The sequence below is a fragment of the Cygnus atratus genome, chromosome 1, assembly GCF_013377495.2.
Source record: "Cygnus atratus isolate AKBS03 ecotype Queensland, Australia chromosome 1, CAtr_DNAZoo_HiC_assembly, whole genome shotgun sequence".
Lineage (NCBI taxonomy): Eukaryota > Metazoa > Chordata > Aves > Anseriformes > Anatidae > Cygnus > Cygnus atratus.
In genome coordinates, this window is record NC_066362.1 from 89320441 (window position 1) to 89335471 (window position 15031).

General features: G+C 42.8%; 2 protein-coding genes across 2 annotated transcripts in view; one reads left to right on the forward strand and one right to left on the reverse strand.

The window, feature by feature from the left end:
- The window catches only part of ZNF654 (zinc finger protein 654), a 32598-nt gene extending 23444 nt beyond the window's left edge, over positions 1-9154 (reverse strand). Inside the window, exon 1 of the mRNA XM_035540356.2 lies at positions 8977-9154. Within this exon, the coding sequence (XP_035396249.1) occupies positions 8977-9096 (120 nt within the window). The 5' untranslated portion in view covers positions 9097-9154. The remainder of the gene's footprint in view (positions 1-8976) is intronic.
- A 156-nt stretch (positions 9155-9310) lies between these two features.
- On the forward strand, positions 9311-12916 carry CGGBP1 (CGG triplet repeat binding protein 1). The gene is made up of 3 exons (XM_035540419.2): positions 9311-9435; positions 9622-9778; positions 11716-12916. Exon 3 carries the CDS (start codon positions 11746-11748, stop codon positions 12247-12249), a length of 504 nt encoding a protein of 167 aa, XP_035396312.1. The 5' UTR covers positions 9311-9435; positions 9622-9778; positions 11716-11745; the 3' UTR covers positions 12250-12916.
- The last annotated feature ends 2115 nt before the right edge of the window (positions 12917-15031 follow it).

Sequence of the window (15031 nt, forward strand, 5' to 3'; positions counted from 1 at the left end):
AACAGAGCGCTACCTACTCAAAACCACAGCACATCCCCACATGTTTCAAGTCACATGCTGTTCTGGTATCTACCCATTCAGATTTTAAAAGACAACACAGTAGGACTAGAACAGCTTTGAAGGAAGGCAACAAATGCTATGTAGCAAAATAAATTTCACATAAGGATCAAGTTGGTAAACAGGAACAAAAGGAATTACAGGAAATAGTTTTTCACGCTGAAATCAAGCTATGGATCTCTTCACTGAAGGGATACCGCGGATGAAAGACCGCATGAGCTGAAAAAGATATCCTCTGAAAGGTACTAACTACATAAATAGAAGGTTCTATCTAATGCTTATGAAAGTATATAGAGAGATGAAAGTTACTGTATTTGCTCATTTCATTCCTTAATTAGGCATATATGAACTTCTGGTGAGATTCTGGTACTGATGTCAGGGTTATTGCTTCTGCAAATAATCAGAGCTCAGAATGAATGCAACGAAAAGTCATGCTGAGAACAAAGTTGGACACGGCAGTCTCCAACAGGCATAGTCCTACCTTACGAAAGCCTGTGCAGTCCTACTAGTTGCCTTTGCTGCACCAACAAACTCACCTGATCCCAAAGCAAGCTAGTTCAGGGTCTAGCTTGCCAGCGAACAGCCTGTTCTCCCCAAAGCCATCAGTCATGTCTGCATTGGCTTTGTTAACTGGCTCACCACCCTACCATGAAGTACCACAGGTAGCATAGAGAAGAACTTGGCCAACAGCAACACTGCACTGGAGTAGGCAATTAGCCTGCAATTCAAATATATCCACAGAAATTCACAGAAACCCCCTCCCAGACACACTTGAAACTGGTGAGGAGTAACATAGACCTGTTGGAATGGGCCCAGAGGATGGCCACAAGGATGCTCAGAGTGCTGGAGCACCTCTCCTATGGGACAGGCCGAGGGAGTTGGGGTTTTTCAGCCTGGAGAAGAGAAGGCTCCGGGGGAGACCCTACAGTGGCCTTCCAGTACCTAAAGGGGGCTACAGGAAAGCTGGGAAGGGACTCTTTGTCAGGGTGTGTAGGGACAGGACAAGGAGGAATGGCTTTATACTGAAAGAGGGTAGGTTCAGATGAGATACTAGGAAGAAATTCTTTGCTATGAGGGTGGTGAGGCACTGGCACAGGCTGCCCAGAGAAGCCGTGGATGCTTCACTCCCTGGAAGTGTTCAAGGCCAGGCTGGATGGGGCTTCGGGCAACCTGGTCTGGTGGGAGGTGTCCCTGCCCATGGCAGGGGGGTGGAACTGGATAGGTCTCAAGGTTCCTTCCAACCCAAACCATTCTGTGGTTCTAAGAATATGAATGGTGTACTTATTTTCAGAGTATGGATACCTGAAAACATGCAATCTGTCAGTCCCAGGAAAAAAATATATACTTTTACATATATAAAATTAGTCAAATTCTCAGACTTGCATCTATCATCAATAAAACAGTGAAAAAAGTGCTAAACTATGTGTGAAATAAATCCTAAGCCACCCTGCACACACATTCTATTTGTAAAGGGAAAAAATAAATGTTTGTTTAGCAATTCTACGCATACATCAATGTCTGCTTTTAAGCACCCTCATGCAATAGCTTTTTCTTTAACAGGAACACCTTTTTTTGGTGCCGTGCTTTGAAATAAGTCAAGGTTTACAACAAACAACCAGGAAAATCCCCCAAATCAAAACAGAATCCCTAACTTCACCACTTCTGATATTCTTAAAGGAAAACAAAACTCTAAGGGACATGCATATGGTCACCCTTATCTTGTGAAGTTGTATCATTAACACCTCAGAAAAATCCAATAATTACGCTGCTTGAATGCTAAATGCTTAAATATTTAAAGTTTATGCTCATGAGCACATTTTTAACACGAAAAATAATTTTGATTTAATGAAGTCAGCCAAACAAGAAGCACGTAATATTGCCAGAAGAGTGACATGTTCTTTGTCCGATATACAGTGCAGAAAGACAGAAGAAGGTGGTTTTTTTTTTTTTTTTAATGAATTTCTGCAACAATTCCCTTCCTGAACCCTGTTTGGGTGCAATTTTTTTTATACACTTAAGAGACTCTCCATGCATAATTCTCCATTTCCTCCATGATTCTGCTCCCTAACCCTATCTTGACCTTTCAAATTATCACCACCCATGAAACTCTCTCATTCAGTGCAGATACAGACAGATCACTGGAAGGGAGACTGAAGCACCTTTCTGCCCACACCCCGTTTCCCCACTCAACTCTACCTTTTTTCTGTGCCAATAGTTGAATGCATTAAAGAAGAGGAAGTACTCTAACTCAGAAGAAAATCCACGATTCCAATGTGTATTCTTGAGCAGAAAACCAAGATGGGGCTTATCAGTCTCCTATTAGGAGTCTAAGTGCACAGCTAAAGCAACTAAACCCCATAATAATGATGCAGCAATGAAAGATCTGAACCAATGCAAAAACTAATTTTCCCTGGGACATATATATATGCAAAGTGACTAAATGCGTAGCGACTGGAATACACTCCAAACACGTGAAGAAATTAAAACATTACAAATAACTGTGTTATTTGCAAATCTGTAAGACACGTGAAGCAAAGGGTTTTTGCAACTCTAGGCCTGAGGTTGCTACAGCTTTTCTTGTCCCTCTCTGCAACAACAAAAAGAAATGGTAAAGTTTTGTCATGACTAGAATTTGAAATGAAGTTACTTGTTTTTTTCTTTCCTGTGAGATTTAACAGTAAAGGATGTCACCATGGGATTAAAGCCACAACAGCTCTGTGAGTACTGCTGTTTACAGTTATCAAGAAAGCTAGTTGGCACAGAAAACAAAGTAACAAATATGGTGCTTGGTACAGAATAAAATAAAACCAACCAAAAAGGATTTAAAGTGTCAAGAATAAAGAAAAAAAAAGCTTGTTTAAATATGACCTTCCTGAAAATTAAAAATGATCATTAAAAGCAACAGCTAATGCTGGCTGACTATCCCAGAAGTACCAAAGCAGCTCAAATACAAAAGTTCAGTTCTAGAAGAGTACAAGTAAACCGTGAGGAATGCCAAATGTATTCTACCTGGAGTATTCTGCCTGGAATCATCAGAAAAAAAATAATCAAACCTTTTTTTTACTTTTTTTTAATCTTATTGAGTCAATGGCCAAAATTTTGTTACATTTTGACATACAGTCGAGCTAACTGTATCCTTACAAAAAGGGATTTAATTGGCCAAATAACAGCAGGAAAGATCTTAAAACTTTCAGGCTCTATAAAACATTATTTAATCAATACATCACACGAAACCATCTGAAATCACTAACTAAAAAATGGATGTAAGCAATGGCTTTACTGCAATTCACGTGTGAATATTACATAAGGAATAACCAAACATAATCACACTTCTGGCAAAAGAAAAAACATCACCCAGCAATGGTATGACACATTCTATAAGGCATGTTTCTGCCAAGGCTCTACCCTCAAAGCTAAATGCTTCCCCCCACCCACAGCCGCTGAAAGCTCATGGATTTGGCTCAGCTTGCTTTAAGTATGAACGCTACTCAAGACAGTGTTCTATATATCCATTACATTTAGTTAACCAAAGAGCAAGCTTCCATCCATATTTACAATCTATCATTTGCACGGCAGTGAAATTATATGTTAACCCTAGAAAAGTAGATTTGGCTCCTCGTAGCATAGAGTTAATGTATATGTATAAGATTTCAATATAAATATTGGTGTAATATTTCTCCTCACCTTTCAATTAGTCCCCCCTAGAGCGAAAATCAACCAATTTGTGGAATTGTTTTGATTACATACATAGACAGTTGACATGTGAACTGACTTATCAACACACAAGTTCAGATCACAAGTGATATTAGTAAGACACAACTTAGGTGAGTTTCAAGTTAAAAAAAACGCAAGTATTTATTCTCCTCATCTGAACAATTGCCATCTAAACAGGCCTTTTCTAATTTCTGTGCTACCTTTTGTTACTTCTATGCTCCTTAATTAAAATAAATCTGCCTTTTATTCCCTGAAGAAGTCTGAGTAAGAAACAATCTGTAATCTGCCAGACTATGCTACCAGAAGCATCATTCAACAGATATGCTTCTTTTTAGGTGTACAAACCTGCAACTCCTACATTACAAGAATCTTTACACATTTTTCCACACAAAACTGGACAGCTTATTTTTCCTACAAAAGCTAAACTTTGAGAGAAGGTGTTATAAACTGGAAAAGAAGCAGTACAAAGAAGCTGCTGACTGAGTCATAAAAAGTTCCAGAGAACTGGAGGAGAAAAACATTACCATGATCCTGAGAAGTATACAAACACAAAGGAACGAAAACAAGATAATGCTAAAATCCCAGAAACCTATCCTTTTTCTAAAAGCTGAGAGAAGGGGTTAATATTTACAGCATGGGAGGTGATTTCTCAAGATAAAGCAGACACAGAGGTTGAGGAGAGCATGAAGAGGGAATCAGTACGTGAGTAAGACTTCATAATGTTAAAGGTAAGGCCACAGCACTAAGGACTGCCTCCTTCAGTGTACAAATAAATCCATCTGCAAATAAAGAGGCTGCAAATCAACTGCTCCTCTTCCCGAATTCTCCCTAAAAGTTGACTGAAAACAACCAGGTATGCTACACGTGGCTTATCAGGTTTCTCATCAGGTGAGAAAGGAAACGGTGCCACCACCAATACCATTCTTTGCAGACATGTCATCATTAACAGAACTGAAGCTTACATCCGGCATTAAGCTCGGGAGTAAATGGTGCTTACCACTTGTAATTTGTAAGGATTTCTTTTTAAACCTGCATCTCAAGCAGCACAATACTAAGCTGCTACCTGGTAGCAAATTGAACACACTCGGTTTTTTCCCCAGCCAAAAGGAGAAAGACACAGTAAAAAAAAAAAAAACACACGAACATTCAAATCAGTATGGTATTCTTGGATGCTTTTTTAATTTAGTTATTACAGACTGTATGGTTTGCTCTTTAATTTAATTAGCAATATCACACATTATGAAAACTAAAAATGTCTGTCAAATAAGACAAATGTGACTTGGAATGGCGCTCTCAAAACTTGACCCACTAACTATAAAGTTTTTTATTCAAAAAGCTACAGAAAAAAACTAGAACACCACACCTCATTGCAAGAGAAAGCAATTGGCTCAAATTATACCTTTTCAAAGAGAAAAAAGCTTAAAAGAAATTGAAGAGATCACTTGTCATTACTAGCACTCAGCTCAGCAAGACTTCTGTAACTAAACTGTAAAGCAGCGTATGGATATCAAATGTATCCCAATAGCCAATAGTCCAAAATTAATGATAGAGAAGTTTGGCAACACCTAAAGCCTTTTCTGCATAAAATATAAGAGCAGCTTAGCAACTACTGTCTTGAAGATCAAAGTAAGAATCAAGTGCAAATACTATCAAACCTAAGCACATGGCAACAAGTATGAAAGTGTATTAATCCCAGAGTTGGAAGTACATTCAAATGTGTGTGTGTGTTTCTACGTTTGTCCACACAACATAATGCAGACACTGAAACAGACAGACAGTGGTATAGATACAGATGGTGGTTAAGCCATATACCACTGATTTCATTTTTTGTATGTGTACTGTAATAAATCCAGTAACCACCATCTTCTCCACTGCATTAAGTTTTACTTCGTTTCTGAACTTACAAACCCAAGAATTGCTTTTCTAGCAGTGACTCAAGATACCACCAATTCATGTAAGCAGACCAGGCAACCTTTATTTCAGGAGGTCAGCTCGTACTGGAAGGCAGTAAACTGATGCCCCAGTGAAAGAAGATCAAGTAGCATTTAGCCCTCACAGCATTACTTTACACCAGAATCACCTTGTGTTTGTTTGAGTCAGTACTGAACAACATGAAAACAACACCTGGTAGAGTTATGCAGCCATGTGGACAACTACAGAAATGCTGGGTGTAAATTGTAATATTTTGATAGTACTTGATGTTATGAGAAAAGTCTCTGTAGAGAATAAGCGATTCCAAGCTAGTTGATAAAGCTACAGCCACCTCAAGTGCAACAAAGCAAGCTACGTTCACTTTCCATCTGGCTGTTAAGGTTTGTTCTCAAATCATATTCATCCTTCTAACTATAGAAGCACTCCCTCCACGCTCACAGCAAAAGCAACTGCCTACACCACTTTATCTGCCCCTCTTTGTTTCTTCTCCCTCACATGGGAAGCTCCCAAGGGCTCCGGTCACAGAGGCAGGGAAGGAGTCCCTGATAAATCTGAACAGAATTACAAATTCTGCATGTGACAGAACTAGTTGAGCTCAGGAAAATCTTGCAAATGTTTAGACTACGGGGTTTCTCCTAGGTACCACCTTTCAAATTTCTACTAGTCACAGACGCCTCGTTCTTTTGCTTGCCAAAGCTGGGAACACTAGACTTGTTTTTCCCCAACACTGTTTCAATACACAGCGAACTTTATAAACACGAAGAAATGCCCAATCAGCAATTTTAGAAGGAAACACAGATGCATCAACTGGCCACTTATCTTCCAATTGTCTCTGTTCATTCCCAGCCAGAGGAATCTTGATTTTGTCTTCCCCATGTTATCAACCTCAAGTAACCTAAGAAAACATTTTGTTCCATTTGCCTTGGAAGGGTCAGGGCGTAATGGCACTGTGCAGCCGTGCCTACCTACAACACCGAAACGGATCCTAGAAAGCAGACACGGCTTTAGCGTCGCCACATTCTGAGTTGGTTCTTGTATCGCTGAATTGTGATGAGGCGCACATTTATGCAAATGCTCTGATAATCCAGGGTCACCTTTGGTAACTGTTACTTCATCAACTGTCTGAAAGCGAAGTTCAGCTGCAACACTCCAGGCTTCCAGAGCACCCAACTGGCTGTTTACAGATTTTTCTCACCTTTTTAACAGACTTCTGGAACAAAAGATGTGCACATTAACGCTTATCAGGGTCTAGGTCAATCTCTTACCCTAAGATCAGTCAAAAGGTCTTTGTTTCCACCTTCGTTAAAAGACACTACGGGCTGAAAAGGCTTTACGCCTTGCTTTGCTTTTGCTGCAGCTCTGGGAAGCATGGATGCGTGCACATTTAAGACAGCAATGTAACTATATAACTACTGGCTGCAAACATGGACAAAACAAACTATAGAGACTAAGAGAAAAAACTGCACTAAGAGACATACCTGGAAGAAAAGAAAGCTACACCTAATCAAATAACATGATTTAGATGAGAAATCCTCCTTTATAAGAAATGTTACAAGAAAAAGGTGACCTAAACTTGACATACATTTACAATACTTTCTGAAGAAGTAAACACAAACACATTCCATCGCTTCCTGAATACACCAAGAGCCTACGAGCCCTCTGTACGTCCACATATGGAGAGACACAAATATCCATCCCACTGCCAACCTGAGGGTAAACGAGCTCACATAGAGCACTTGCAACTTCACTGGGTATAAAACCACAAAAGATTACATGCAGATACTAGCTTTTTATGCTAGCACACTACACCAGTTGAGACCCTGCATTTACATAGTTAAATCAGTAGAGGAATCCATTATTACAAAACGTGCTTAAACAAAACATGGAAGACCGTATTTTGAGTGAGCACATTACTGCTGATCACCAGGCCAAATTCCAAGAAGAAAAGACCCTGGAGACAAAGCGTTAGTATATTATCTCACTTTCAACAGGATTATTTCAAATACACATTGTTTAAAATAAATTTAAAAGAAAAGAAACGGAGCCCTTTATAAACTGTTAACATTGGCTGCCCACGCGAAGAGTTCATAAACTAGAAGCAAAACAAAGTAGGGGAGAGGGCCTGGCACTCTTGCTATACAAAAGAAACTGCAAGACAGTCAAGGTCAAGTGACAGATACTCTACCATCAGTAACTGTGATACAACCATTTCATAGGGAAATTAATCCCCTGGTCTTGTCCTCTTCCCCACTAATTCCTACCTTTGTCTAGGAAATGGGATTGGCATTAGCATATGAAACTATTACCCTGCCTCCACTTCCTCGTCAGAATGAGTTCAACATGCAGCAAGCGCAGCTAGAAAAATTTAAGATAAAACTTGTAATCTTGACAGAAGCCTGTGTATCCTTCAACCTGCCAACTCAATGAAATACAATTGTCCCTTCTTACAGAACCACAGTGTGATTCTGTGATTTACCCCATACTTCCAAAAACATTCGCTTCTCTTTTTACTGGCCTCATGGGTCTTGAGATGGATACACTAAGTTCATACAGAATAGATATACACGCTGATGAACAGAAAATAATAAGAGCACTGAGATAAAACCAAAAAGCAACCTGGAGACTTACTGAGCGGTACGCTGAGACAGTTTCAGACAAAAACTGCGATAATTAATGTGTCAATTAACTGTTCCACTAAGGGGTAAGAACAGAAAATAATAACCGAGAAACCCCTTTACTGAAATGGAAGAAAGCAGGCGCAGCGGTAAATGCCCAACGAGTTGACGAAACGAAGCGCTTCCATCCAACATCGCCCAGGCCGTGCTTTGGAGGAGGGCAAGCACGGCGGCTGGGTCAGACCGGGTGCCACCCCCGTCGCAGCCAGCACCTGCCGGCGACAGCAACCAGGAGCGGCAACCTGTTGGCGCTCCGCACGGGGCGGCCGGGTGCGAGGACACGCTGCGTGCCGGGGGAGAGGGGGGGAGGAAGCACCCCGGGTACCGAGCCCTCGCTACCGGGAGCGGCCCCGAGGCCCTCCCCCACGTGTCCCCACCGGCCGGGGCGGACCCAGGCACGGCGCCCCCCCACCACCCCCTGCCCTCCCCCACCCCGCAGGCCCCTCCCCACCCTCCCCTCCCCCGCGGCCCAGCACCGAGCTCCCCCCATCCCTCCCCCCCCACCCCCCGGAGCTGCCCTTCCCCTCCCCACAGCCCGGGGCCGTGCCGGGCCGGCTCCCCCCACCCCGGGAGCCCCCAGGCGAGCGCTGCCGCCCACCTGACAGAAGCGGCGGCAGTAGGCCTGGCTGCCCAGCGGCGGCGGCGGGCCCGGCGGCGCCAGGGCCTCCAGCTCCTCGCTGAGGCGCTCCGCCTCCTGGTCGCTCTCGTCTTCCGCCATGCTGCCCCCGCCGCCCTGCGCGTACCCAGCGGCCCCCTCCCTGCCCCGCCGGAAGGGCCGCCCCCCGCCGCGCGCTCACGTCCGGCCGCGCCCGCCCGCCTACCTCCCCCTGCCCCGCCTTCCTCCCCTCGCACTCTATTGGATCGGCGAGCCGCCCGTCTCCCCGCCGCCCCGCCGCAGCGAGCCAATCGGCGTCGGCCTCCCTCCTCGCCCCGCCCTCCCCGGCGGCGGTTGCTAGGCGGGTTGCTAGGGCCCGCCTACCGCGGCCGCCAGCCTGGGTAGGGCCGGCTGCCTGCGCGGCGGCGGGCAGGCCGCGGCGGTAACGGCCGCTAACGGCGGGTAACGGACGGGCCGGGGGGGGGCTGGGGGGGGGGCGCAGGAAATGGCGGACGGGGGGCGGGCGGGGAGGTCTCCCCTCAGGGGTAAGGGGGAGGCAGGGGGCCGGGCGAGGTGCGGAATGGAGGCGCTGGGTGTATATTTATGGTGTGTATATATATATATATGTGCGTGTGTGTGTGTGTATAGGCGCGGCGACAAGGAGGCGCCCCCCGTCCCCCCGCGGGCTGCCCGGGGTGCAGCGGAGCAGCCGGCGCCGTTTGACAGCCCGCAGCCGCGGCCCGCCCTCCGCCTCCGCACCTGGAGCGCTCCCGTCAGCACATCGTCGCATGCTGCCGTCGCCAGCGTGAGTGGTTTCAGGGGAACCGGGGTCCTCGGCTTCCTGCGGGGCTCCTGCTGCTGCTGAGAGCCTCGGCTCGGTTGAAAGTGTACCAGAGGATAGGTGGGGCGGCCGTCTTGGCGCCCTGTCTGCATGCACACCTTCCCCCAGTCGTAGTTCAGGCACTAAACAATCCACGCCAAACCTTCAGACTGGGAAGATCATCCCCTTTTTCACCATTTGCACAGTTCACAGAACTGCTGCTCGTAATTTTGATGTAGCGTAACTGCAGACGCCTAGTTTCATAGATCATTTGTTCAGACATGTCAAACTCCTGAGTGGCAACTTTATTTTGGGGTAAGACTTGTTGAAGCATTGATTTCAGGAAACTAGGTTGCCTATGAAAGTTGTGTGGATAGATCCAAAAAAATGAAAAAAGTTATCGTAATCAGTCACATTCATTGTGCAGTATCATTCAAGGCTGATGGTTCTGGCAAGTAGCAAATTACTTCAAAAAAACTAAGAAAATATCTAGTAGCAAGATCTTTGCCTCCCATTTTCAAAAGGTTGTCATCTCTTAGTGGAGTGATATGTGTTCTTGTTGTCTTGAAGACTGTATTCTCTGTTTACCCTTTTCCCAGAGCAAGTCAATGGCCTTCTGGACAGCAAAAACTATTCAGTCCTTACAGGTGGACAACCTCAACTTTTAGTCAGCAAATTCGGTCTTTTAAAGGCGGATTTTTAAAATGTTGCAACAGCAACCTGTGTGTAACAAAGTAAATGCAGAGAACAGTACATCTAGGGGTATTCAGATGCTCATTCCTTCTTGTAATGGACACAGGTAATGCTAAATTCCTTGAAGTCATTCATACCCATAAATAAATGTTGGGCATCCTGTTATGTTTCCTCAAAATATTTGCCATTGAATTTTTAAGAAACTTTTTTTAATTGAAAGTGGGTAGTTAATTTAGTCAATACTATTTTGTTTAAAAAAAATAGAAAATCAAACCTGAACTTTGAAAAAGACTTAAATTATCCAGGATGAGATTTATATCAGCTCCTACATTTTCCAACAACAAAGAAAAGAAATAGGTCCTGGTTCATTTTAGTATATTAGGCTAGATTATTGCTTGCTTTGATAATAACATAATTTAGAGTGATGTTCAAAACAGTCCAGCTGTCTTATCTATGTATCAGTTACCTTTCTTAGAGAAGGTGTCTTTTTTGGAAAAAAAATGTTTTGCTTTGGAATTGAAACGTGCATATACAAGTTTCTCTTCACAGTAGACTGCTTTTGTTGCAGTTTCTTTGCAATCTCTAGTTGCAATGACAAGAATATTCGCTTTTGACTCTAAGTCAAGCCTCTAAGTTAGAGGCCTCTAAGTTAGTCTTTGACTCTAAGTTAGGGTTTGAGGCAGGGGCAAAATTGAAGGGTACTCCCAAATGACTGCCGTCAAAGCTTAGGTGTTTCTACTGGTCTTTGTAAGGGACGGGGTGGACTTCTTGCCTGATACTTGGACGCCTGAGTTTTTGCTAACAGATGTAATACAGATTTTTCAGGAAGTCAGTGGAAAAATAGTGACTCAGCATAACTAGTAAACTGTTAAATGTGTTTAAATATTAAGAAAGCACCCTTTCTCTCAAAAAATAAAGGATAAAAACCACCTTGATGAAAAAACAAATTTGTATGACTTTCAGTGATGAACAAATGAAGTTTAAGGACTCCATCGAGCTCTGTAGCTGTAGAAACTAAAAAATATTTTACACCGACCCATGACAAACTTCCCTCTCCAAAGTTATTTGAAGATGTAGAACTGTTCAATGATAGTTTCACAAATGTCTTACATGTAATTGGCTTTTAGATAGCAATGAGCACTATGCTGGATATTGACTAGACTGTACTTAGTACTATTTGATTGAAATCACCAGCATGCTTTAACAGCGTTTTATTTTATTTTTTTCAGCTTTTCGGGTAGAGCTTTCTGAAAGCAGCAATGGAACGATTCGGAGTGAAGTCCGCTCCGTCACGTAACCGCTCGAAGACTGCTCTGTACGTAACTCCTCAGGATCGTGTAACTGAGTTTGGCAGCGAGCTTCATGAGGATGGAGGAAAACTCTTCTGTACTTCCTGCAACGTGGTTCTGAATCACGTTCGCAAGTCTGCAATCAACGACCACCTCAAGTCAAAAACGCACACAAAGCGGAAGGCGGAGTTTGAAGAACAGAACGTCAGGAAGAAGCAGAGGACTCTGACGGCCTCCCTTCAGTGCAACAGTACTGCCCAAACAGAGAAAACCAGCGTCATTCAGGACTTTGTGAAAATGTGCCTGGAAGCGAATATTCCGCTCGAGAAGGCCGATCATCCTTCTGTGCGAGCCTTCCTGTCTCGCTACGTCAAGAATGGTAGTTCGATACCTAAGTCAGACCAGCTAAGGAAAGCATACCTGCCTGACGGGTATGACAATGAGAACCAACTCATCAACACCGAAGATCGTTGAGAAGACTGTTTTCATCATCGTTGTGAAGTTTTACATATTGATGGTGTGGTTTATTTTTATATTCATGCATATATACAGTGTTACATATTGGTTTTACAAGATATTTTGTATTATTGTAGAAATGACAATCTATTTGTGAACTTAGCAGTATGCCGCAGACTGTTGCTAACCCTGCAGTAGGCTTCAGAACTACGCTGACGTAGAACTCGTGTTGAATGTAGGGAAGGTGCCTGGCATACATCCTGTCTACGTTCAGTCCAGCTGTAACTGACGCTGAGAAAAAGGCACTTGGATGGAGGACCTCACTTACCTAAACCGTGCATCTTAGCACGCAAGAAAGAGGACGCAGTAGCAATTGTTAATCATGTCAGTGGATTGCTTTGTCCAGTATCCTGTCCGTGAGTGACCAAGAAGTGCTGCACATTTGAAATGCAAGAAGCTATAAGAATGGTTAGTTAAAATATAACTGATCTGTTGGGGGAGGATTATTGCAAATTCCTAGTCAAGTTGGCTTATACTCTAAAGCAGGAAATGTTTTTCTTCTGTAATATTCTTACTCTGTTTGATGGAACTGCCGATGCGTTCGTTATCTAGCTTATATAGCCGTTCTCGTGTACTGACCTTTGAACTCCACTATTCTCATAAAGCCAGGAGTTTTGAAGGTTTACCATGCCTGCTCTTTTAAATCAGTGTTTCCTTTTCTCCGTTCAACATGTTCCTTTCGGTTCCAGTGCCAATCTTTGAAAGTTGAATGGACAAACCAGTAACCGAGAGTGGTTTACAGCGCAGCTGCTGTCAAATGAATCTTACACTGGACCAAGATCTTAGTAGAGGAGAAAAATGCCTTTTTCTTACCAGCAGGACAGAAGATGCCGAACCTAAATTGGGGGTGGGAAAGGCACTAAATAGCGGAGTTGAGTGAGCTTTATAAGGCGCACAGGAGAATAGGCTCCTCCAGCTCTCCCTGAAGGTACTCTACTTCTCTGGTCTTGACCTCAGTCCAAGGAGGTAAAAATTATTAAAATAGTTTTCAGAATAGTTACCACAAAGGAAGGCTGTCCAATAGCTGGACGAGCAAATAGGAACGCATATATACTTTGAAGCTATACTGGAATTGTACACCCAGGCTATATTTCTTACACTGTGCCAAGATCACAGCTATTGAACTGGCAAAAAGTAAAATTGTAAACTGAAGAATTTCAATAATATTCTCTCCCAAATCTAGTAAGCTATTACTAAGCTATTCCAAATGGTTATGCCAAGTAGTCCACTCCACATAAGTACTCTATGAAGTTTTTGAATGGAAGGGGGGAGCATTGCGCGAAGTGCTGGATTATGACCAACTTCTGCCTGTCCTAGATTTTCTTTAAACGCTCTGGATTCAGGGAGGTGCCAAGCATCTTCTAAGTAGCATAGAAATCTTCCACTCAGTCGGTATAGCGGTGTAAGCATGCTTTTAACTCCCTCAAGCGGAGCCAGTAGTTCTGGTCAGCTTCCTTTCCCCAGTAGAGTTTCACAGCATCTGTTTCTCGTTATTTCTTTTATTCAGGATATTTACAGCAATACTAAGTATTTGCTAAAAGAGACAAAATAACCTGTGCATTGTGTTTCCTTGGCTGTTTCTAGAGCAGTCTCCTCTGCTGGATTAAAAGAGACTTATAATACTTAGTAACAGCTGGGTTTTAGGCAATTAGCTCCTGAAGAAATGCAGATGGTGTTACATATAACCAGGTCTCCTGCTTTGTGAAGAGTTTGAACAAATGGACAAAAGTAAAAAGCAGAAGGCTGCCTATCCACGTGTACCACTACACAGGTACTCAGTACACCGCTGCACCTTTGGTCCCTGTTGAAGGTAGTGGGACTTGATACGGTTACAGCAATCCTGTCAATGATATTGGTTGCTGGTTTAGAACTTCAGGCAAATAACAGTAGTGATTTATTTTTTTTCTAATCCTAGGTATTAAAATATGGCTTCCCAAATATCATTTGCTATTGCACAAGCTAGAGTTTTGCTTAAGATCATGAACTGCCTTGGACTAGAACTGTTTTATAAATTTTCTTAAGCCAAGTGAAAGGTACACTGCCAATAGCCTTTTCTGTCCTGACAATAATTTAAAGCGTTCTTTTACAGCTGCTGTCTCATTACAGTGAAACGATATCCTTGCTTTAATCTTTTTTTCACCTTATGAATGCTATCTTAGAATTGAAGCAAACAAGAAACAAAGAAGTATAGAGAAAACAGGCTTCCACTAAACAAAAGCGTTGAGAGAAGAACGGCATGATTAAAAGATACAGATTTGAGCTAGTTAGCTCAGTCTTTGCTAACATGGGACTTCCCAGGCTACACCCCATAACCATTTCGGGCAGAATTGAATGTATGTTTTTCCTTGGACCTGCAAACTGACAGATATTTTGAAAAACCTAATGATAACATTACCTATACTCCTCCCATGACATTAAAAATAAATAAATAAATTGAAAATAAAAGGTAGTGGTATCGACAGCTTTTGATAAAAAAAATAAAATCAGCCATCCTCAATAAGGCAAAGCTATATTTCACCACCTAGTTTATGAAAAGCTTACTCCCAACTTACAAAGTAGTCTGTAAATTTAGGTTCTGTATACAGAATACAATTCTGTAAGTATTTTGAGAAATTATTTAGTTTCAATGTATTTTTAATGCAGAATTACTGCAGAGAGTATGAGCCTGGTGAGGAACCTTATCAGTGTAGCCATAGGCTACCAACTTATAACAGCTTGGAAGTAAATCATCGGAATTTTG